This window comes from Procambarus clarkii, chromosome 73 (genome assembly GCF_040958095.1).
Source record: "Procambarus clarkii isolate CNS0578487 chromosome 73, FALCON_Pclarkii_2.0, whole genome shotgun sequence".
Classification (NCBI taxonomy): Eukaryota; Metazoa; Arthropoda; class Malacostraca; order Decapoda; family Cambaridae; genus Procambarus; species Procambarus clarkii.
In genome coordinates this window covers 29,494,759-29,519,543 of record NC_091222.1, presented here as the reverse complement: position 1 = coordinate 29,519,543, position 24,785 = coordinate 29,494,759, and the positions used below count along the sequence as shown (strand labels likewise).

The 24,785-nt window shown below is 46.7% G+C and overlaps 1 protein-coding gene across 3 annotated transcripts in view; it reads left to right on the top strand.

Moving 5' to 3' along the window:
• LOC123774163 (ubiquitin carboxyl-terminal hydrolase 48) overlaps positions 1-24,785 on the top strand; it is a 129,195-nt gene that overhangs the window by 43,370 nt on the left and 61,040 nt on the right. For all 3 annotated transcript variants that reach the window (XM_045768294.2, XM_045768292.2, XM_045768293.2), the window contains exons 12-15: positions 1,024-1,627; positions 4,935-5,101; positions 6,440-6,562; positions 15,332-15,444. In XM_045768294.2, the coding sequence (XP_045624250.2) occupies positions 1,024-1,627; positions 4,935-5,101; positions 6,440-6,562; positions 15,332-15,444 (1,007 nt within the window). The remainder of the gene's footprint in view (positions 1-1,023; positions 1,628-4,934; positions 5,102-6,439; positions 6,563-15,331; positions 15,445-24,785) is intronic.

Sequence of the window (24,785 nt, the reverse complement as noted above, 5' to 3'; positions counted from 1 at the left end):
ATTTGAAGACACCTGACTCATCCTGGGTGAGGGCAAACAAGCAAGGAGAACATCGAAGGGAGCAACTCCCAAATACCCCAGGGAAGATAACAATGAAGTGCAAGGGCAGCACAAGAGAACACAGGGAAGAGAACCCAGTGCCTGTACAACTCCAAACTCTCTGATGTCCAGGCTCACACAACATGCTGGCTGACCATGGGCTCCCCCCCCCTCCCCCACCACCATAGGTGGGGGATGTGGGGAAATGAACTAGTACTAGTTTCAAAACTTTTTGATTGTTTACACTGTTGGGGAAATCCTTCTGGCAGTTCTCGAGTCTTTGACCTTTTCTAAAGCCAGCTTGGGTCTGTTTTGTTTCTCTGACTTTTTTGGGTGCTTTTCCTGGTGATGGCATAATAAATACATGCCACTGCTCCCTGCACCTCTGTGTAGGGATCACGTTCTGGCTCTTGTTCCTCTGTAGGCCATATTGATCTCAGTGGCTGATGCAACCTAGTAGTTCCCACACAATCGGTGATTGCTGCTTCTGGGAGCCATCGGAGCTCACCCAAAAATTGGCATTTCATTATATTCAATGTTAGTTTTCTGTGATCTGGAGCGGAATAATCCAATTTATATTATTTCTTATGGGAAGAAATTATTCTGTACTCGAACTGATAGGCACACGAACGGTCTTTAGAATGATTTAGGTTTGAGTACCGTAGAGAAAATCAGCAGGAACCATGGAACCACGAGGAGGATTCGAATTTATGTTTTGGGTACTTCCACGCAACACCTTAGACCACTACACCATTGATACATCATGTTAAGGTGATCTCTTTGTGTATTTGTGTACCGAGGTTCCACTACATACGTCTGATATATACAACAACTAACATGGTAGTTGCTGTTGAGTGTTTCTCAAATTATTAATTGATTGATTCCTGAAGTATTTCATTGCTCTCAGATACTGTACTTTGTGAAGTTTACTGTTCTGTATATGCATAGTTTGTGATATATTAATCCTATATATCCTATTTTCAGAACAACTAAAGTCATTGGATTGGAAACTTTGGAATTTTGGCCAAGATTAGCATTAAGTGCCTATGTAAAGGAACATGGAATTGATATACAAGAGGAAGCAGAAGAAAATGTAATAGAGATTAACAAAAAAACTGAAGATAATATTAAGAATGGCAATCATATTGTGGGTTGTGATACAAAAGTTGACAGTTCTCATGTAAATGGTGATGGATGTGAAAAAACTGATAAAAAAACAGAATCAGATGGGGTGGTTATCTCTAGCTGTGATACTACAAATTTAGTGCCTGAAACTGATTTTAAAATTGCCTGTGATAGCCGGACAGGAAATGTAAATATTGACTTAGATCTAGAAGATAAAGATGAGAAAGTGTTAAATAACTTGGAGAAAAATGTATGCAATAGTGTTGGAAGTGAGACCAAAGAAGGAAATAGTGAAATAATGTTGTTTAATGAAGACATAGTATGCAACCACAATCTTCTCTCTCCAACTGCATATTCTTGCAAAATTCCTGAAGAATTGGCTCAGGAAATAATGAAGCTTTGTGGGGAATCGATACACCCAGCCATATACCAGGAAGATTTTAACAGTTGTCCAGATTGTGGGGTAAGTATGATCAATTATCATGCAATTGTTTTATTTATTGTTTCTTGCATGAATCCAATGTGAAACTTTTATAATACCACCAAAACTCACAATGAGAAGAGCTTGCTTTTAATATTAAATACTCTATATCTATAATAGAGAATGTATGTCTGTCCATTTATTTGTCTATTCAAGGTTGGAATCCAGACACTTGGAGATCTGGAGGACACTTGGACGCTTGTTGACACATTGGCCAACTAACACACAGTTAGAATATAGGGTATGGGAGTGCCATAGACCAGATCTGTGACTCAGTTAACCTGGAAGATCTGCAAATCCCATTCATCAGCAAAGGGTTCTGGGAGAGCTACTCAACAAGCCTGGCCTGAAGCCAGGCTTGACTCGTGACAGCTTGCTCCAACAGGCTGTTGATTGGAGTGGCTCGCAGGCCTACATATCCACTACAGACCATGGTTGGTCTGGCACTGTGAGCCTGCTGATTTTAGAAAAGGCCAATCTGCTGCTGATCTCGTGCTAAATTTCTCCACTAAGTGGTATCAGTCACTGGACGAGTCCAAGATCAGTTATGTTATTGCTCTAGACATAGCAGGTGTCTTTGAATGGGTCTGGCACTCTGGATTAGTAGTGAAGCTTCAAGCACTAAGCATCTCGGCTCCATCTAAAGAGTTAATAAAAGACTACCTCCAAGAATGGACTCTTAGAGTAGTCCTCAATGGAGCAGAATCTGAAAGTCGCTCAATTGCTGCCAGCATACCACAGAGTAGTGTGCTTGGCCCTCTGCTTTGGAATGTCTTTTTCAACTATTTACCTGTAGCATACCTAGAGTATATTTCAGGAGTTCTTCTACTCTCCGAGGTTGGCCTAGGGACAGGGTCAACTTGTGATAACTTGGTCCAACAGGCTGTTGCTTGGAGCGTCCAACAAACCCATGTATTCGCTACAATCCAGTTGGTCCAGCACCTCTTGCAAAAATGTAAAAAAGTACTTCTTGAAGACATCCAGCTTTGTTCTGCCAATGCTTGTTTGCTGGAAGGGTATTGAACAGCTGTGGACCTCTGATGTTAAGACAGTGCTCTTTTGATTGTTCCTATGGCACCTCTACTCCTCACTGGTTCTATTCTGCATTTTCTTCTGCATCTTTTGCTCCAGTATGTTATTCTATTGTGCAAATTTGGGACCTGGCCCACCAGTATCTACCATATATATATTATTTGATACCTTTCTCATCTCCTTTCCAGATAGTACATCTTGATAACTTTAAGAAGGTCCTAGTAATTAATTTTTTTGTTATTTTTTTATATATACAAAAGTTCTTACATTCTTGTAAAGCCACTCACATGCATAGCATTTTGGGCAGGTCCTTAATCCTAATTTTCCCTGGAATACAACCCGCCAAATTGTTTAACAACCAGGTACCCTTTCACTGCTGGGTGAACAGGTGCACACAGTTAGGAATTTGTCCCTAGACAATTCTTCTCAGCCAGGATTTGGACCCAGGCCAAATCACTCGCAAAGCGCGGGACGAGTGTGTTACCACTGCGCCACGGGGACTGCTAATTTAGATGTTTTATTGTCTCTGTGCATGTTGTATAGCCTCTCTGTATTCCCTTTATTTCAGAAATTTATTAAACTCAGAAAGGGGAAGGACTACTGAGCAGTACTCATGGCAGGACAACACCAGTGATTTAAATAGTATTAGCATTGCTGTGGGATCTCTGGATTTGAACATTCTCATAATCCATCCTTTCATTTTACCGGTTGCCACTATATTTATTAGGTTATGTTCACTAAATGTCAGGTCATCAGACATCATAATTCCCAGATCTTTTACATGTTGCTTTCCTTCTGTGAGTAGGTCTGATTGTGTTCTGTACCCTGTATTTCGTTTAAGTTCCTCGTTTCCACCATACCTTAGTAACTGCAACTTACATCATTAAAAGTCATGTTATTTTCTGTTGCCCAATTGAAGACTATTAATATCGGGTTGTAGTTTTTCAGTGTCTTCTACAGAGGAAATTTTCATTCTGATTTTTGTATCATCTGCAAAGGATGACACAAAGCTGTGACTAGTATTTTTGTTTACATCCAAAATAAGAATGAGAAATAGAAGTGATGTAAGGACTGTGCACTGGGGTACAGAGCTTTTCACTGCACTTGGACTTGATCTTTTTTGACTGACTGTTATTCTATGTATTCTGTTTGACAGAAAGTTGAAATTCCAATGCCCCACTTTACATGTTATTCCTATTGATCTCATTTTATGGGCTATCACTCCATGGTTACACTTGTCAAATGCCTTTGCAAAGTACTGTATGTAAGTGAAAACAATAGCCTAAATTTCTAATACATTAGTACATATGCTTGTTATGCAAATTAAATACGTACATTTCAACATACAAAATAACTTAAATTTCAAAAATAGCAAATTAACAATCACACTCGTCCCTTTTATTCATTGACTTACCATCTACTGGTTAGTTTCCATACATCTAATTATGTTCAAAGAATCTCTACATAAACTAAATTTGTGTTCAAGGTGAAATTAGCACATCTAATCCTACTGCATATTTACCAAAAAATAAGCAACAATAATTGCAAGACATACTATGATATGCAGATTAGATAGTTAAACCGAGGCTTTCGAACCTAGTCATAATACGATGGCTAGCTGTAACAATGGGGTATCTTGAGGATATCTTGAGATGATTTCGTGGATTAGCGTCCCCGCGGCCCGGTCCTCGACCAGGCCTCCTTTTTGTTACACATCCCCAGGAAGCAGCCTGTAGCAGCTATCTAACTCCAAGGTACCTATTTACTGCTAGATGAACAGGTGCATTAGGGTAAAAGATACTCTGCCCATTTGTTTCCGCCTCCATCGTGGATCGAACCTGGAACCTCAGGACTACGAATCCGAAGCACTGTCCACTCAGCTGTCAGGCCCAGGTATAACCTGACTACTTGGTAGATTGTTCACAGAGTTGTTTGCTGCACAGTTTGTTCACGTTCATTAAACCATGCCGCTGTCCGTTGTGTTTTGTATCCTTTTTGGAGGATTGTTTCTTCAGTAAATGATCATAAATCTCCTGCCCCCTGCGCCTCTGTGATGGGGCCAGGTTTTAGCCTCTGGTCTCTGATAGCCTATTAAGGACTCCTAGAACTCATTGATGAAACATATATGTGTGGAGCTCTCTTAGTGTGGCAAACAACAAAAAATCAGTGAGGCCCATTGAGAAAATGCTTTCATTAATGTTAAAAATGTTTTACTAATGATTTAAGCAATAATACTCTTTTGGATTTTGTCTCGCAGACCATTTTAGAGGAATCCATGCGTACCTGCAGCAGTGGAAGACAGCAAAAGAAACAGCTAAGTAATCTTTTTGTTGAGAAGAAGCGGCCACATCCAACACGTGATCCAGGCAAACAAATCTTCCTAGTTTCAAGAAATTTTATGGCAGCATGGAAAACTTATATCAGGTAATTTTGAATAAAATGTATTAAAACAAACATGTGATATTATATGACCACACTGAGGTTGAGTTTTATGGCCTCTAATGACAGAATTTAAAATCAGAAACATTCTTGCAATATGGAACACTGTAAAATATGGGTTTTGATGAAACATTTAAGAACAGGTTGCAATACCACTCTCTACAAATACCGTAAATCACCATTCGACCTGTGGTATAATAATAATCTCCAGTATAATATACTGTCAGGGAACATGTAATTTGAGTCACTTTGTAGCCATAGGTCAGTAAGTGGTGGTCCAATGCCAAATTAAGATTGAGATGGTGTGGGTGTGAATCTGTTCAGGTGTGGGTAGAAATAATGTAAATATGTTAAATCAGTAAGACTAAGTGTGGGAGTATGTGTATGTGTGGGCTGGTGGGTAGTCAGTCTGTAATTCAGTAGATAGTGTACTGTACTGCCCATAAGAACAGAATAGGTTGGTAAATGTGAGAGCAACATACTGCCAAGAAAAGTCAGAAATGGAGTCAGACAGGCAAAAAGTAAGCTAATCATTCAGTCACAGTTATCACTACTGTACATGGATGGTGAAATATTAAAGAAATTGTCCACAACCTTTGTGAAACCAAAGTTGGAATATGTAGCAGCTGTATGGTGCCTATATCTCAAGAAGATTTCATTAAACTTGTAAAGGTGGAAAGACATTAAATTACATGACTTCCAGAACTGAAAAACAAGAGCTACAAGGAGAAGTTCGAGGCATTAATATACCAAATATTATGACGTTTACTTTTGCAAGCAGAGTGGTAGAAGTCTGGAACAAGTTAAGTGAGGTGGAGGTCAAAACCATCCGTGGTGTCAAAATGTTATATGAGAGAGTACTGTGAAGAAAGGACACAATGAGTGTAGGTACCATCCTGTAATTACACTTAAGTAATTACTCTTACACCACCAGCCTTCAACTCTACAGACTCCTGCCACCCCCACCCCCCCTCTCTCCCCATCTTGCACCCTAACCCATCCCTGCCACCATCCACCACCACCTCAAAATACCCCAATCCCCATCCACTTGGACTCCCTATCCATCTCATGTTCTCCTGCTTGACACTTCTAATTGTGCTTATTGTAACAGAGTACATGGTGTACTGTCATCACAAGATTTAGGTAAAATTTAATGGGTACATCCAAGGCCCCATAAGAGCTCTGACATTTACTGTGACATCATAGCCACAGGTTATCCTATTATATAGCAGTTGTTTTTGTAATGATTAATCCTGCAACTCGGGAAGTATTATAATGCACAGTGAATACTGTATACTGTATTGTGGATTACTTGTATTTCAGGGCATGTGAACGGGGGGATTTGGAGGTGACTGCACCAGCTCAGCTGGAGAATGCCCCACTTCTTTGTACTCATAACCAACTTCTGTTCCCGGTCTTCAGTCTACAGCCACACCAGATGATTGAGTGAGTGTAATCCTTAACATAGATGTTATATGGAAATGCAGTATATTTATACAGCATAAATATTTTGCATTTCCTTTCTGTCCTTTCCAATGGCTGGAAAGGACAGATTAATGCTAGATCCCTTCCTCCACTATAGAACTTCATTTGCACTTGTTAATTTCTGCTGTTTTTTCCCATCTTCTGGAAGCAATCTCAGACTTCAAAACAGAGCACCGAGTTAAGCTTGTTCTCTTCTTGGCAGTTGAATTACAAATGAGCTCCTCTTCATCAATCAGACAGAAAGTTTTTAGGATTAAGTTACTGAGTGCTTCACTCATTGGTCTGATTTTCAGCACTCGTCCAATGATAACTAACCTTGAAGTTATCCCTCGCCATTGGCTCTGACGTGTCACATGACTGAATAATATCAGCCCCATTAACCCCTGGGCTGTGCTCCTGTTTATGTGATGCAACACCTTGGTGTTGCAAAGAAAAAAAATTTTTCCTTCTAATACTTTGTATTGTCAAAATGTGTTCTCTGATCACAGGAAAACAAAAATTGTGTATGACTTACTTTGGCTATGACAAATCTCAAAGTTTTGCAGTTTACAAACATTTATGCAGCATTCGTTCTGTGGAGGTCAATTTGGCCATGCAATGGGGTGGGATTTGCTGCTAAGATTTGTCTTTTTTTTCCTCTGTTTTTCCAATAATATTACTCAATAGTGTGTTATTTGAGAAATTTGTATACAAATGTGTGGAATATCAGAATGCTCAAATATATTTGCGTCACTAAATATTACAATATATCCTTAGAACAATAAAGCATATTGGTTTTTTATGTTATACACACTGGTGGTATTAATGAATGGTGTGATTCTAACACAAATCTTCTCAATATTTCTTATGTTTTTCTTCACCTTCAAGGGCAGTTGAAAAAATAACTCTCCAAAGTTCATTTTCATTTTATTTATGGTCTGATGCCTAGAAGCATTTTACAAGACACTTCTTACATTTTCAAAGATAATTTTACATTCTCTGTTGATGCTTATACAGGTACAGTATTTGTTTTTTGGATGAGGTGATACTAGGACATGAATCAATGGGTACAGTGCATGTTTTATCATCTTGCTTCTGTGTTAGTTCTGGGTTTTGAAGTGGGTAGAATGTAATTATGTGTTAATTGGCTGTTGATTGCTGGTTTTGTCTTTTTGATGTGTAGGGCCTTGCTGATGTAGAGTCTCCTGTTATCTTTGTATCTGTCAATAATTTCTGTGTTGCTTGTTAAGATTTCTCTGGTGATGGTCTGGTTGTGTGAGATGATTATATGCTCCTTGATGGAGCCCTGTTGTTTATGCAATGTTAATCGCCTGGAAAGAGACATTGTCTTGCCTATATACTGAGATCTTTGGGGCTGACAATCCCCAAGTGGGCATGTGAAGGCATAGACGACGTTGGTTTCTTTCAAGGCGTTCTGTTTGGTGTCTGGAGAGTTCTTCAGGAGAAGGTTGGCCATTTTCTTGTTTTTGTAGTAAATTGTTATTTGTATCTTCTGATTTGTGTCTGTTGGGATAACGTTCCTATTAATAATATCTTTCAGGACACTTTCCTCCATTTTATGAGCCGTCGAAAAGATTGTTTGCATGTAGGCCCCTCCTAACCACTCCACATACTTCGGTTGCCTTAGTGTGTTGTGCAGGCTCCTATGTCAGGTTAGGTCTGCGCTGGTGGGTTTTGACGGGTTCCTTTGGCATGGATATCCTACTTCCTTGTCGGGTCGTGGGTGCCGAGTTGTAAACCTGCTCGAACGAGGTGATCCTTGATGGACTTACCTCGCCTCCACGCAATCATTGGTGGATTTTGCGGGAAATTCTCCCAAGAGGGGTGGTCAGTGTATGTCTCCCTCACCCAGGCCCATACGTCGGAGAGTTTCTGTTTTAGTTTCCCTGCAAAACCAGGAAACATTGTCGCGTGGCTCAGATGGTGAAAATATATAGGTGGCTCATATTGGTCAACCCAACCATAGGGGCAGCAGCATTCACGACATTGCTACACGGCCCCTAAGGCCAAATCAGTGGTTCCTGCAACCCTTTACATTCCAAAAACGACCAATCGGAGTATGTGAGGTCCCGTGGGCAGAGGACGTGGGGCTTAGCCGCGTGGGCCAAGTACCATTTCCTATCCTCTGGAGAGTACCTTTTTCTCGTACAGAAGTGTTATTACCTGTGTCTTTTTTTACCTTTATCATTAGTTGAGCAGGTGCATCTTCTCATTTTTTACGATATATATATATATATATATATATATATATATATATATATATATATATATATATATATATATATATATATATATATATATATATATATATATATATATATATATATATATATATATATATATATATATATATATATCTCTCTCTCTCTCTCTCTCTCTCTCTCTCTCTCTCTCTCTCTCTCTCTCTCTCTCTCTCTCTCTCTCTCTCTCTCTCTCTCTCTCTCTCTCTCTCTCTCTCTCTCTCTCTCTCTCTCTCTCTCTCTCTCTCTCTCTCTCTCTCTCTCTCTCTCTCTCTCTCTCTCTCTCTCTCTCTCTCTCTCTCTCTCTCTCTCTCTCTCTCTCTCTCTCTCTCTCTCTCTCTCTCTCTCTCTCTCTCTCTCTCTCTCTCTCTCTCTCTCTCTCTCTCTCTCTCTCTCTCTCTCTCTCTCTCTCTCTCTCTCTCTCTCTCTCTCTCTCTCTCTCTCTCTCTCTCTCTCTCTCTCTCTCTCTCTCTCTCTCTCTCTCTCTCTCTCTCTCTCTCTCTCTCTCTCTCTCTCTCTCTCTCTCTCTCTCTCTCTCTCTCTCTCTCTCTCTCTCTCTCTCTCTCTCTCTCTCTCTCTCTCTCTCTCTCTCTCTCTCTCTCTCTCTCTCTCTCTCTCTCTCTCTCTCTCTCTCTCTCTCTCTCTCTCTCTCTCTCTCTCTCTCTCTCTCTCTCTCTCTCTCTCTCTCTCTCTCTCTCTCTCTCTCTCTCTCTCTCTCTCTCTCTCTCTCTCTCTCTCTCTCTCTCTCTCTCTCTCTCTCTCTCTCTCTCTCTCTCTCTCTCTCTCTCTCTCTCTCTCTCTCTCTCTCTCTCTCTCTCTCTCTCTCTCTCTCTCTCTCTCTCTCTCTCTCTCTCTCTCTCTCTCTCTCTCTCTCTCTCTCTCTCTCTCTCTCTCTCTCTCTCTCTCTCTCTCTCTCTCTCTCTCTCTCTCTCTCTCTCTCTCTCTCTCTCTCTCTCTCTCTCTCTCTCTCTCTCTCTCTCTCTCTCTCTCTCTCTCTCTCTCTCTCTCTCTCTCTCTCTCTCTCTCTCTCTCTCTCTCTCTCTCTCTCTCTCTCTCTCTCTCTCTCTCTCTCTCTCTCTCTCTCTCTCTCTCTCTCTCTCTCTCTCTCTCTCTCTCTCTCTCTCTCTCTCTCTCTCTCTCTCTCTCTCTCTCTCTCTCTCTCTCTCTCTCTCTCTCTCTCTCTCTCTCTCTCTCTCTCTCTCTCTCTCTCTCTCTCTCTCTCTCTCTCTCTCTCTCTCTCTCTCTCTCTCTCTCTCTCTCTCTCTCTCTCTCTCTCTCTCTCTCTCTCTCTCTCTCTCTCTCTCTCTCTCTCTCTCTCTCTCTCTCTCTCTCTCTCTCTCTCTCTCTCTCTCTCTCTCTCTCTCTCTCTCTCTCTCTCTCTCTCTCTCTCTCTCTCTCTCTCTCTCTCTCTCTCTCTCTCTCTCTCTCTCTCTCTCTCTCTCTCTCTCTCTCTCTCTCTCTCTCTCTCTCTCTCTCTCTCTCTCTCTCTCTCTCTCTCTCTCTCTCTCTCTCTCTCTCTCTCTCTCTCTCTCTCTCTCTCTCTCTCTCTCTCTCTCTCTCTCTCTCTCTCTCTCTCTCTCTCTCTCTCTCTCTCTCTCTCTCTCTCTCTCTCTCTCTCTCTCTCTCTCTCTCTCTCTCTCTCTCTCTCTCTCTCTCTCTCTCTCTCTCTCTCTCTCTCTCTCTCTCTCTCTCTCTCTCTCTCTCTCTCTCTCTCTCTCTCTCTCTCTCTCTCTCTCTCTCTCTCTCTCTCTCTCTCTCTCTCTCTCTCTCTCTCTCTCTCTCTCTCTCTCTCTCTCTCTCTCTCTCTCTCTCTCTCTCTCTCTCTCTCTCTCTCTCTCTCTCTCTCTCTCTCTCTCTCTCTCTCTCTCTCTCTCTCTCTCTCTCTCTCTCTCTCTCTCTCTCTCTCTCTCTCTCTCTCTCTCTCTCTCTCTCTCTCTCTCTCTCTCTCTCTCTCTCTCTCTCTCTCTCTCTCTCTCTCTCTCTCTCTCTCTCTCTCTCTCTCTCTCTCTCTCTCTCTCTCTCTCTCTCTCTCTCTCTCTCTCTCTCTCTCTCTCTCTCTCTCTCTCTCTCTCTCTCTCTCTCTCTCTCTCTCTCTCTCTCTCTCTCTCTCTCTCTCTCTCTCTCTCTCTCTCTCTCTCTCTCTCTCTCTCTCTCTCTCTCTCTCTCTCTCTCTCTCTCTCTCTCTCTCTCTCTCTCTCTCTCTCTCTCTCTCTCTCTCTCTCTCTCTCTCTCTCTCTCTCTCTCTCTCTCTCTCTCTCTCTCTCTCTCTCTCTCTCTCTCTCTCTCTCTCTCTCTCTCTCTCTCTCTCTCTCTCTCTCTCTCTCTCTCTCTCTCTCTCTCTCTCTCTCTCTCTCTCTCTCTCTCTCTCTCTCTCTCTCTCTCTCTCCCTCCCTCCCTCCCTCCCTCCCTCCCTCCCTCCCTCCCTCCCTCCCTCCCTCCCTCCCTCCCTCCCTCCCTCCCTCTCCCCCCCTCCCCCCCCCTCCCTCCCTCCCTCTCCCCCCCTCCCCCCCCCCCTCCCTCCCTCCCTCTCCCCCCCTCCCCCCCCCCTCCCTCCCTCCCTCCCTCCCTCCCTCCCTCCCCCCTTCTCTTCTCTCTCCTCTCTTCTTTCTTCTTTTTTTTTTTTTTTTTTTTTTTTTTTTTTTTTTTTTATATATATATATCCCATACCCCTCCTTCCTTCCTTCCTTCTTTTTTCAGCCACCGCCAGCCACCAGAAGTATTAATACAGTGGGTGTTGATCAACACACCTTAACACAGACAGTATCACACATCATGAACATCACGCCATGATTTCTCTCCCCATTACAGTCCCTTCTGGCCGCAACCCAACTCATCCAACCAACCACAGATATAATTAATGAGTTGTTTTGTGGGTTATCTTGCCACTTTCTTGCGCTTTCGACACGAGGGAAGGTAATGAGAGGTGTAGGGCATGTTAGTGGTGAGAAGTGAGCAGCGGCGGCGGCGTCCTAGTGCTCGCTCTACCCTTGAGGTTATCTTGAAATGATTTCGGGGCTTTAGTGTCCCCTCGGCCCGGTCCTCGACCAGGCCTCCACCCCCAGGAAGCAGCCCGTGACAGCTGACTAACACCCAGGTACCTATTTTACTGCTAGGTAACAGGGGCATAGGGTGAAAGAAAGTCTGCCCATTGTTTCTCGCCGGCGCCTGGGATCGAACCCAGGACCACAGGATCACAAGTCCAGCGTGCTGTCCGCTCGGTCGACCGGTTCCCATACTGGACTTTTAGTTTACTTTTTGAATTATTAGTCGAATCTGCTCTTAAAGTTGTGGATGGACGGAGCCGGTCGGCCGAGCGGACAGCACGCTGGACTTGTGATCCTGTGGTCCTGGGTTCGATCCCAGGCGCCGGCGAGAAACAATGGGCAGACTTTCTTTCACCCTATGCCCCTGTTACCTAGCAGTAAAATAGGTACCTGGGTGTTAGTCAGCTGTCACGGGCTGCTTCCTGGGGGTGGAGGCCTGGTCGAGGACCGGGCCGCGGGGACACTAAAAAGCCCCGAAATCATCTCAAGATAACCTCAAGATAGTCGACTTTGTTGTAACTATCTCGTGTGTCCTTTCTTTGTCTTCCATTTTCATTACCTTACACTTTATGGGGTTGGTTCTTAACCGTTGACGGCCCACACCTGGAGTTTGTCAAGGTCCTGCTGTTAGTCTGCAGTCCTGCTTCGTTTTACATTGTGGTTGGGGGGGGGAGGGAGGGGGAGGTTGTGACTACTGTTTGGGCTACCTGCTGACGTACTCCACCCCCTCCCCCCCCTCTCCAGCAGTAATGTCTGCTCTCAAGCTGTTTTACAATCTTTCTTTAACGTGGTACTCTTCCTCTCACTCTCCTGGACTAATCTCATCATCCTTCAATCTCTACAACTCTCCTTTCTCTTGACTTACTTCCCTTCCTCTTGGAGATTATTCATTTTCATTTTTCCCTTCAGCGTCTCACTTTCCTGTTCTTACACTCTCCCTTCACACACTACCGTGGTCCCTCGTCCCCTCCCTTCCTCACCCCATCACCCCACCCCCTCCCCACCCCCCCAATCCCTCCTCCCCACTTCCTCCCCACTTCCTCTTCCCTTCCTCACCCCTCCTCCCAGTTTCCTAACCCCCTACCCTTCCTCTCCTGTCTTCATCCCCCTTCCTCATCTCCACCCATCCTTCCCCACCACCCATCTTCACCTCTTCTTCAGCCCCCATACCTCCCCTCCTCGCCCCCATCCTTACCCCAACCCTTACCCTTCTATAACCCCCCCCCCCCCCCACGCCCTGTCTCCCTTTCTCCTCCCTTCCTGCGCCATCCATCTTGTGCGAGCGCTCAGCAGAAACGTTTTTATCCTCTTTTAGAAAACGTTTTTATCCCGTACTCCAGCCCCAGCCCCACCTACTTCTGTACTCGTCTCCTCTACCTCCTCTCTCTCTCTCTCTCTTCTCTCTCCTTCTACCTCCTCTTCCTCCTCTCTCTTCCCTCTCCTACCTTCTCCTCCCTCTCGCATTCCCCGTCTCATCCCACTTAACCTTTTCAGGGCAATAATGGAGAATGAGACGTGGGATATTTGTTATTTCCGAAATTAGTGGACTAATGACTGGCGTTGTGTAATTATGCTCGGGATGATGACTTCACCGGGGGCGACGCCCTGTCATCAGGGGGGGGGGCAGGCGTGGTAAGGAAGTGTAGAGATGACGGCGCATCATAAGGGAGGGGAGGGGAGGGGAGGGGGGAGGAAGTAGAGAGGGAAGGGGAAGAGAATCAAATGAGTAGAAGGCAGAGAGGGGGGGGGGGGAATGGAGCATATTAGAGGAGGGATGCTGGGGGTAGACGGTGATATATATCGTCAGCTCGGAGCTTTCCTTACGCTGGCAGGGAGCAGTGACATGGGCAGACACCACATGAGGGACGGGGCGAGGCTGGTCCCGTCCAGGGACGGGGCGAGGCAGGTCCCATCCAGGGACGGGGCGAGGCTGGTCCCGTCCAGGGACGGGGCGAGGCAGGTCCCGTCCAGGGACGGGTCGAGGCTGGTCCCGTCCAGGGACGGGGCGAGGCAGGTCCCGTCCTGGGACGGGGCGAGGCAGGTCCCGTCCTGGGACGGGGCGAGGCAGGTCACGTCCAGGGACGGGTCGAGGCAGGATGGTGTTGTGTGGACATGTGTCCAGTTGGGAACAAGGCGGATGTGTTCTAATAGAGGACGCTAGCACTAGTTTACGACTATTGTAGCTAGACACATTTATATATCTATTTAAATATTACTTATTTGTGATTGAAGGTGCGAGTATCAAGTTACCAGTTGAGAAGCTGCTGGCATAATTGAGCAACTGGGAGCAGTCCCCGTGGCCTAGTGGTAAGACACTCGCCTGGCGTTTATCCAGCGCTTTGTCCTGGGTTCGTATCCTGGCTGGGGAGGATTGACTGGGAGCAAATCATTAACTGTAGCCTCTGTTTAACCCAACAGTAAAATGGGTACTTGGTTGTAAATCGATTTGGTGAGTCGTATTCCAGAGGACAGAGGATTAAGGACCTGTCCGAAACGCTACGCTACCAGACAGCCTGTCTAATATGCTGTGTGGTATTGGAGGAGACGCCGAGTCTCAATATGGAACTTTTCAAGGTACAGGAAAAGCTGTAACTATGTCGTTACAAATGAACAAATCCACAAGGGCCGTGACGAGGGTTCGAACCTACGTCCGAGAGCATCCCAGACGCTGCCTTAATCGACTGAGCTTAATCGGCCCTTGTGGATGTGTTCATTTGATGCATCACGCTATTGTTATTTGTGAGTGTGACAGTTACACAGTGACGTGACCGGTAACATGAGTTACCCACCAACACAACTCTTACATGAGAGCTGTACAATATTTCAAGCGCTTTAAAGTAAGTTTCGCTACAAATTGTAAATATATTACCTGCCGCTGTCTCCATGTTCTCGTGTTAGGGGTTATCTTGAGATGATTTCGGGGCTTTAGTGTCCCCGCGACCTGGTCGAGGGGAAGCAGCCCGTGACAGCTGGCTAACACCCAGGTACCTATTTTACTGCTAGGTAACAGGGGCATAGGGTGAAAGAAACTCTGCCCATTGTTTCTCGCCGGCGCCTGGGATCGAACCCAGGACCACATGATCACAAGCCCCTGGTGCAGTCCGCTCGGCCGACCGGCTCCCTGTAGCCTGAGAAGGGGTTGAGAAGGTTATAATTAACTTGGGAGGGTCTCTCTCTCTCGCCACACTTCCAGATCTGGATCCTGCGCTTTATAATTGTAAACATTATTTAGCAATAGTTATCATTGAGGTGTTCACTTAAGGTGGGCGAGAGTGAAGATGTTCCCAAGTGGGCACTAAACCTTCCTTGCATCACCTAACATACGCTACACACGTACACTCAAATGGGTTTTGGTTTAAGTCATAGTTGAGCAGATAATCCCAGGCGAGGAGCCTTGAAAGTGTTTTGTGGTCATTAACAGTCATATTGTATTTTGTTGTGAACAGTTACCTGGTGCTGGTGTGGGAGGAGGAGTGGGACATCTTGAAGGAGCACTACCCGCCTGACCACATCATTAGCGCCTCCTACAGCGACGCTGGCCTACTCCTCACGCAACCCAGTAAGTCTTGCATGTTTTAATCTGTTCTCTCTCGCCTCTTCACTTACGACATTCCTGTGTAATTCTCCAGAAGGAAGTATACTCCTTGTCTTATCTTTAATTTGCTTCTTGGGATGATGAGTTAGCCAAAGAATCTGCTTTTAAAGTTGATTATAATCTTGGATTGCCTATAAGCAGTCTGGGAACAATAATTTATCAAGAACTGCATCTGTTATCAGTAATAGAACAGGGAGGAAGGGTGGACAGGGCCAGGGAGGAAGGGTGGACAGAGCCAGGGAGGAAGGGTGGACAGGGCCAGGGAGGAAGGGTGGACAGGGCCAGGGTGGACAGGGCCAGGGAGGAAGGGTGGACAGGGCCAGGGAGGAAGGGTGGACAGGGCCAGGGAGGAAGGGTGGACAGGGCCAGGGAGGAAGGGTGCACAGGGCCAGGGAGGAAGGGTGGACAGGGCCAGGGAGGAAGGGTGGACAGGGCCGGGGAGGAAGGGTGGACAGGGCCAGGGAGGAAGGGTGGACAGGGCCAGGGAGGAAGGGTGGACAGGGCCAGGGAGGAAGGGTGGACAGGGCCAGGGAGGACGGGTGGACAGGGCCAGAGAGGCCACCACCAACTTGCGACAAACTTGGAGAAGCTTTTTGTCTGTTTCCTATTCCTCTCCATCAGCCAGTGTTCTCTGTGCTCCTGAGAGAGGAGGAGGAGGAGTGTGGTCACGTGTATGGATGTGTGCACCAATTGTGATTGTCTGCGTGTACTGAGCTGCCTGTAAGGTAACCTTCAGCTCTTGGGTCCTGCCTGTAAGGTAACCTTCAGCTCTTGGGTCCTGCCTTTCAACAAAAAGTAGAATGGTTTATACCTACACGTACACTTTAGGGTTTTGTCGTACCTATAATTCAATCCGTACACGGAGTCTGTCTCCTCCTCTTTATTCAATCGTTAATTCCACTAATTTACAATAAGAATATCTTTATAATTTCTGGAAGGCTGCTACTGGTACTTAGGTAACTTCAGGGTCTCCCAGTTCGTGTTCCTTGCGAGTATAAGGAGCCTATCCTTTTTTACCTTCTAATCCTTACACTGCTCTAATTGCTTGAGAACGATTGGCCTAAATGCTCCGATCATGTGCCTTAGTTTCCATCCCGGGCATTTTACCTTGTCAAGCACAAGACGAAGCTGGAAAAAGTTCAGAGGTATGCCACTAGGCTAGTCCCAGAACTAAGAGGCATGAGTTACGAGGAAAGGCTGCGTGAAATGCACCTCGGGTCGCTGGAAGACAGGAGAGCTCGGGGGAGACATGATCACTACCTACAAAATTCTAAGAGGAATCGACAGGGTAGATAAAGATAAATTGTTTAACACGGAGGGTATGCGATTAAGGGGAGACAGATGGAAACTGAGTACCCAAAGGAGCCACAGGGACGTTAGAAAGAACTTTTTCAGTGTCAGAGTAGTTAACGGATGAATGCATTAGGCAGTGATGTGGTGGAGGCTGACTCCATACACAGTTTCAAATGTAGATATGATAGAGCCCAGTTGGCTCAGGAATCTGTACACCAGTTGATTGACAGTTGAGAGGCGAGACCAAAGAGCCAGAGCTCAACCCCCGCAATATTTCGTATGTTTTTCTCCATTGTCAAGGGAAGTTGAAAAATTAACTGTCCAAAAGTCCATTTTCACACTTTATAATTTTGGTCTGACGCGTAGTGATGCGTTGTGCAAAATCACTCCTTACATTCTCGAAGAGTAATTTACCATGCTTTTGCCAAGGCTTATATTGTGTTTGTGTGAGGTGGAAGAGAACAAGCGGATGAATGGCATATCATAAGGGATATTAATAGAGTATTACACGCATCAACCTAAGCTGCTTATGTTCTTGCGGCTCCTGTCTGTGAGTTGGCTCGGGGTCTTGAAGTGGGTAGAATGTAATTATGTGTTAACTGCTTGTTCATTACTGCTCTTGACTTTTTGATGTGTAGCGCCTCGCTGATCTCCAGTCTCCTGTTGTCATTATACCTGTCGATTATTTTAGTGTTGCTTCTTAAGATGTCTCTGGTTACCTGGTTGATTACCTGCTTGATGGGGTTCTGGGAGTGGTTCTACTTCCCAAGCCCGGCTCGAGGCCAGGCTTGACTTGTGAGAGTTTGGTCCACCAGGCTGTTGCTTGGAGCGGCCCGCAGGCCCACATATACCTGCTTGATGGGGTTCTGGGAGTTCTTCTACTCCCCAAGCCCGGCCCGAGGCCAGGCTTGACTTGTGAGAGTTTGGTCCACCAGGCTGTTGCTTGGAGCGGCCCACAGGCCCACATATACCTGCTTGATGGGGTTCTGGGAGTTCTTCTACTGCCCAAGCCCGGCCCGAGGCCAGGCTTGACTTGTGAGAGTTTGGTCCACCAGGCTGTTGCTTGGAGCGGCCCGCAGGCCCACATATACCTGCTTGATGGGGTTCTGGGAGTTCTTCTACTCCCCAAGCCCGGCCCGAGGCCAGGCTTGACTTGTGAGAGTTTGGTCCACCAGGCTGTTGCTTGGAGCGGCCCGCAGGCCCACATATACCTGCTTGATGGGGTTCTGGGAGTTCTTCTACTCCCCAAGCCCGGCCCGAGGCCAGGCTTGACTTGTGAGAGTTTGGTCCACTAGGTTATGTCTTGTTGTGTGGAAACACACAGCGAGACCATCTTGTGTGTGGAAACACACACAAGCAAGATAGAGAGTTTTGTGTTTTCCCCGCATACCATATTATATTGTTGTGATTGGGGTGTATGTTGTGGAGAAGCCTGGAGAGTAGTAGAATGGTTGTGGGGGAATAATCCTGAGGAACAAAGCCAAGTGTTGTGGGTAGGATAAGAGAGGAAGGCTGGTGGTATTGGGGAGGAGGGCGGGTGTAGGGCCGCTGGCCTGCCACTGGTAAACTGATTACACAGTGACGGGGGAACTGGCCGGGTTTTCCCTCGCTTGATGATAGAGTCGAGTGGGCAATGGTCAGAGTAAGATGGATGGTAGCGTCAACTGGACTCGTTAAGGGAGAGGTTTCTTCTTGTAACTACACCATAGTTTCCTCCTGGATGTTGGCTCAGGTTGGTACCGACTACAATGTCTGCAACGGTTACACTCTCTCAATGTTAGCATCTTTCACCTAATTGAATGAGGAATTCGTGTACGTCTTGCAGGATTGTCTGCTTTTCTCTCGAACACATTCACTTTTGTACCGGCAATATTTCTTATGTTTGATGGGAAGATATTGAATAGTTGTGTTATCTTGAGGTTATCTTGAGATGGTTTCGGGGCTTTAGTGTCCCCGCGGCCCGGTCCTCGACCAGGCCTCCACCCCCAGGAAGCAGCCCGTGACTAACACCCAGGTACCTTTTTACTGCTAGGTAACAGGGGCATAGGGTAAAAGAAACTCTGCCCATTGTTTCTCGCCGGCGCCTGGGATCGAACCCAGGACCACAGGATCACAAGCCCAGCGTGCTGTCCGCTCGGCCGACCGACCGACTGTGTGCCTCTGATGTTCATACATTATCTGATGAGTGTACCAAAGTGTGTGGTTGACTGTAGGGGTTGTCGACGGCTGTTTAAATAATAGATAACAATATCAACAGCTGTGTGGAGGGCAGAAGGCACTACCACGGCGAAGGTGACGCTCGAGTCACTGGGGCTGAGGAAATAACAAAAGGAGAAACTTTGGGGATTTGGGTCATCAATGTTGGTAAGAGGAAAGAGATAAGGGGACAGTCCGCTGACTCCACGCTGCCCGCCCCTCACACCCCTGGCTCCTCGTGTCTCTACCAACACCTCCATGCTTAAAGCTTCGTCACAGTATCTCAGTAAATTATACAACAACTTGACAGTAGAATCTGTGGCGTGGACCACTACTCCAGACACTCCTCCAGCAAGTGTGGCGTGGACCACTACTCCAGACACTCCTCCAGCAAGTGTGGCGTGGACCACTACTCCAGACACTCCTCCAGCAAGTGTGGCGTGGACCACTACTCCAGACACTCCTCCAGCAAGTGTGGCGTGGACCACTACTCCAGACACTCCTCCAGCAAGTGTGGCGTGGACCACTACTCCAGACACTCCTCCAGCAAGTGTGGCGTGGACCACTACTCCAGACACTCCTCCAGCAAGTGTGGCGTGGACCACTACTCCAGACACTCCTCCAGCAAGTGTGGCGTGGACCACTACTCCAGACACTCCTCCAGCAAGTGTGGCGTGGACCACTACTCCAGACACTCCTCCAGCAAGTGTGGCGTGGACCACTACTCCAGACACTCCTCCAGCAAGTGTGGCGTGGACCACTACTCCAGACACTCCTCCAGCAAGTGTGGCGTGGACCACTACTCCAGACACTCCTCCATCAAGTGTGGCGTGTACCACTACTCCAGACACTCCTCCAGCAAGTGTGGCGTGGACCACTGTTCCAGACACTCCTCCATCAAGTGTGGCGTGGATCACTACTCCAGACACTCCTCCATCAAGTGTGGCGTGGACCACTACTCCAGACACTCCTCCATCAAGTGTGGCGTGTACCACTACTCCAGACACTCCTCCATCAAGTGTGGCGTGGACCACTACTCCAGACACTCCTCCATCAAGTGTGGCGTGGACCACTACTCCAGACACTCCTCCATCAAGTGTGGCGTGGATCACTACTCCAGACACTCCTCCATCAAGTGTGGCGTGGACCACTACTCCAGACACTCCTCCATCAAGTGTGGCGTGGACCACTACTCCAGACACTCCTCCATCAAGTGTGGTGTGGATCACTACTCCAGACACTCCTCCATCAAGTGTGGCGTGGACCACTACTCCAGACACTCCTACAGCAAGTGTGGCGTGGACCACTACTCCAGACACTCCTCCATCAAGTGTGGCGTGGACCACTACTCCAGACACTCCTACAGCAAGTGTGGCGTGGACCACTACTCCAGACACTCCTCCAGCAAGTGTGGCGTGGACCACTACTCCAGACACTCCTCCATCAAGTGTGGCGTGGACCACTACTCCAGACACTCCTCCAGCAAGTGTGGCGTGGACCACTACTCCAGACACTCCTCCAGCAAGTGTGGCGTGGATCACTACTCCAGACACTCCTCCAGCAAGTGTGGCGTGGACCACTACTCCAGACACTCCTCCATCTAGCAGCATCTGACAAAGATACAGCACATAACCCCTATGCTCTTGCCCCCCCCCCCACTCACCTCCAACAGCTGTCCACACCTGCGGCAATCAATACATTTCTCAGACACGCCTCCGCACCCATAACGCCCACACAGTGCCTTGGTAATGCTGCCCCGCCCGCCTCTTACGCCCACACACACACACACACACACACACACACACACACACACACACACACACACACACACACACACACACACACACACACACACACACTTAACTAGAACCAGGAGGTGTTTGTCTGCTGTCCACACACTTCATCACACAGGGCAGCAGGTATGCCAGCAGGTATGCCAGCAGGTATGGCAGCAGGTACGGCAGGGGGTACGGCAGCGGGTTCACCTCTCGCCAATCTCCTTCCGTCCGGAGTCCTTTCATGGTTCAAATTAGAGATTGGTATCAGGGAGTGCGAGTCAGTGTCGTACTCTCTGCCACCTACACTGAGTTATGTTGTTAGTGGCACTTTAAGCTGTTGTCTCCGTCTTCCGTTCTTGGGGGACTCACTACCTTCCTCTCATCATGGGCGAGTCACGCGTCGACCATCTGGAATACACTTAAATGTGGTTTGTGAGGCCCATTTTTGGCTTGAGGAGCTCATCAGACTAACGGGATCATCATTTAAGCCGCTGGTCGCTCATGTTGAGCCTTTTTTATTATTATTATTATTATTATTTTCTACCACAGACGTGGCCAGACATTTACAATGCTAACCGGCATATATACATTTTCTTCTGTCCTCCATAGACAGGGTTAGAGAGGTGTTAAACATATAGTTCAAGGATGTTGAGCCTAACAGTTTTGCTTCAACTTTATAGCTTTACAACTTTATAGCTACAACTTTATAGCTACAACTTTATAACTACAACTTTATATCTCGTTATAGAGATAAAGCTTTCCTCAAGGTTTGATGAGGAATTACACAAAGCGTTAGGGTTCGATCACCAGGTGGGAGAGAAATGGTTAGGTCTCAAGTGTGTGTGTGTGTGTGTGTGTGTAAGTGTGTGTTACTCTGAAATACTCTGACACTGAAAAAGATCTTCCTAATGTCTCTGGTTCATTTGGGTACTCAGCTTCCACCTGTGTCCCCTTGTGCGTGTACCACCCGTGTTAAATAATCCATCCTTGTCTACCCTGTCAATTCCCCTGAGAATTTTGTATGTGGTGATCATGTCTTCCAGCGACGTGAGGTGCAGTTCACGCAGCCTTTCCTTGTAACTCATGCCTCTTAGTTCTGGAACTAGCCTAGTGGCTAGTCCTAGAACAAAGTCACACACACACACTAGCCACTGTGTGTGTAATTATCTATCTCTATCTATTTATCTATCTATTAAATTTATGTGCTGTCAATGTAGTATAGTTACCCCTCGGCGTTTCAAAAAAGTTTCGTTCTTTATCAACGGTTTCTTGGGAGTTATAGAAAACGGGTTCTGGAACAGGTGGGATACTTAACAAAAGTGTATGATGTTTCGCGTGACTTTGCTCTTAAACCCTAAAAAACTACTTTACTATTTAGATATTTAGGCCAGTTGAGAATGCAATAAAATGATGGCAGAAAGTGAAGGGCGAATGGATAGCCATATTGGCAGCTCGTGGTGGCTATTTTCAGGTCCAACCTTACAGCGCATGCGTAACGTCAGAGCGCTTGATTCAAAATGGCGGCTATAAGCACATCTGTTTTCCCGGTATTTTCACTACGAATGCTGAGCATGCCGTTGGATTAGATAATGCAGTCTTCTCAGACTAAGGAAATAGCGACCGGTTCTTTTCGTAGCAACATGTAAAGGATCTGGGAATAATGATGTCTGACGACCTAACGTTTAGGGAGCATAACCAAGCAAATATTGCGTCAGCCAGAAAAATGAATTACGGGGACCTTCAAATCCAGGGATCCCATCACATTGGTCGGATTATTCAAATCACTGGTGCTGTCCCGCCTTCCGTACTGCTCGATACCCCTTTTCCCCTTCAGAGCAGGTGAGATTGCTGAAATAGAGGGACTACAGAGAACATATACGGCATACATAGACACGATAATTACACCTAAACTATTGGAATCGTCTGAAAGCTATCCAAATGTTCTCTCTAGAAAGGAGACGAGAGCGGTATAAAATAATATATACAGTACATGGAAAATACTGGAGGGCCAGGTCCCATATTTACACATTAAAATAACAACATACTGGAGTGAACGATATGGAAGGAAATGCAGAATAGAACCAGTGAAGAGCAGAGGTGCCATAGGCACAATTTGAGGGCGCTGTGTGATCATCAGAGGTCCGCGGTTGTTCCTATCCTTTCAGGAAGTATAAGAAATATTGCCGGAACAAAAGTGGACATCTTCAAGAAAGAACTGGATAGTTTTAGGCAAGAAGTGCCGGACCAACCAGGCTGTGGTGGGTATGTGGTCCTGCGGGCCGCTCCAAGCAACAGCTTGGTGGACCAAACTCTCACAAGTCAAGCCTGGCCTCGGGCCGGGCTTGGGGAGTAGTAGAACTCCCAGAACCCCATCAACTGTTCGTCGTCGCCAGGGTTCTGACCGTCGTCGTCGCCCTCAGTGTGGCGTGTGGGCCGCCTCTGGCGCCGACTTCGTCCTCAGCACCCTTCCAGTTTTTTCCCGGCAGCTGAGACGGAGACGAAAGGGGAAAAAATACAAAATGAAAATTTAATGGGGCGCGGCAGTTTTTGTGTTGGGCCGGGCCCTGGTGGAGGCCCTGGTGGAGGCCTCTGGTGGGGCCTATGTTGCTTCCCCCCCCCCCTTCGCCTTCGGCCCCGTCACCACTATTGACACCACCACCACCACTACTAATGACACATTAACGTTACCACCGCTACAGATATCACTACCATTACAACCATTGCCGCCAACACTACCATTACCACCAGTGACAATGGCTATACCGTCTGCGACTGGTAGTGGTGGCTCCCTTGCCCATCTCCTCTACCGCCTTCGACTTTGTGCTGTCTCTCTGTGGCTGGGCTGTCTATCCGGTGCCTGCCGGCCGGCCGGCCACTTCCTTATACTGGATCTCCTCAGCCGATATCTGCTGACAGATTCTGTCGTGACCAGCCTGACGTGACGTGCGCCTCACTTGTGCTTCTGGCCTCCATATTCGTCTCCAGGGGTAACAGTCTAGTGTGGTGTTGCGTGCACCGTCCCCCGCCTCCATCACAGTAGCTCCGTTTGTTCTACACGTTTTACTTGCGTGCTATACACGTGATAGTTATACATGCACGTACTTATCTTACTAGGTGAGTACGTGCAGGTATAACTGCATTGTACACTTTCTAAAGTTTAGTCTGGCTGAAGAAACTCGACGTGTAGCTCTGAATACATTGTAAGTTGCTGGTATGTAGATATGATAGAGCCCAATAGGGGTGATTGCTGGTACTCCAGCACGATGTGTCACCCTCGTCAGTGCCTGCCTGCTACTTCACCTCACTATAGTCCTTCCTCAGCAGCCGTACACCGTCTCCGGCCTCTCACCAAGTCCTCGTCAGCTCAGAGAGTGTTCCCGCTGCTGCCGCTAGACGCAATCTCCGTAATAAATTGCTTCTAAATAGCCCTTCTTTGGCTGCTTTCGTCCGACTCCCATGTCGTACAGCTGTCACAGTGTTGCGTGTTTTGCCTCACTACTGTTGCTGGCGCTAATACGACTGTGGAGGCTCTATACATTCCGGCTGATGATGTATAACAAACCATGATAGCGTGTATGAGCGGTGATATATTATACACTGTGTGCCTTGGGTGTTTCCGAGGACGGTGGTGCATATATATGGTGCAGGTACACTACTGTTGCTGGCGCTAATACGACTGTGGAGGCTCTATACATTCCGGCTGATGATGTATAACAAACCTTGATAGCGTGTATGAGCGGTGATATATTATACACTGTGTGCCTTGGGTGTTTCCCAGGACGGTGGTGCATATATATGGTGCAGGTACACTACTGTTGCTGGCGCTAATACGACTGTGGAGGCTCTATACATTCCGGCTGATGATGTATAACAAACCTTGATAGCGTGTATGAGCGGTGATATATTATACACTGTGTGCCTTGGGTGTTTCCGAGGACGGTGGTGCATATATATGGTGCAGGTACACTACTGTTGCTGGCGCTAATACGACTGTGGAGGCTCTATACATTCCGGCTGATGATGTATAACAAACCTTGA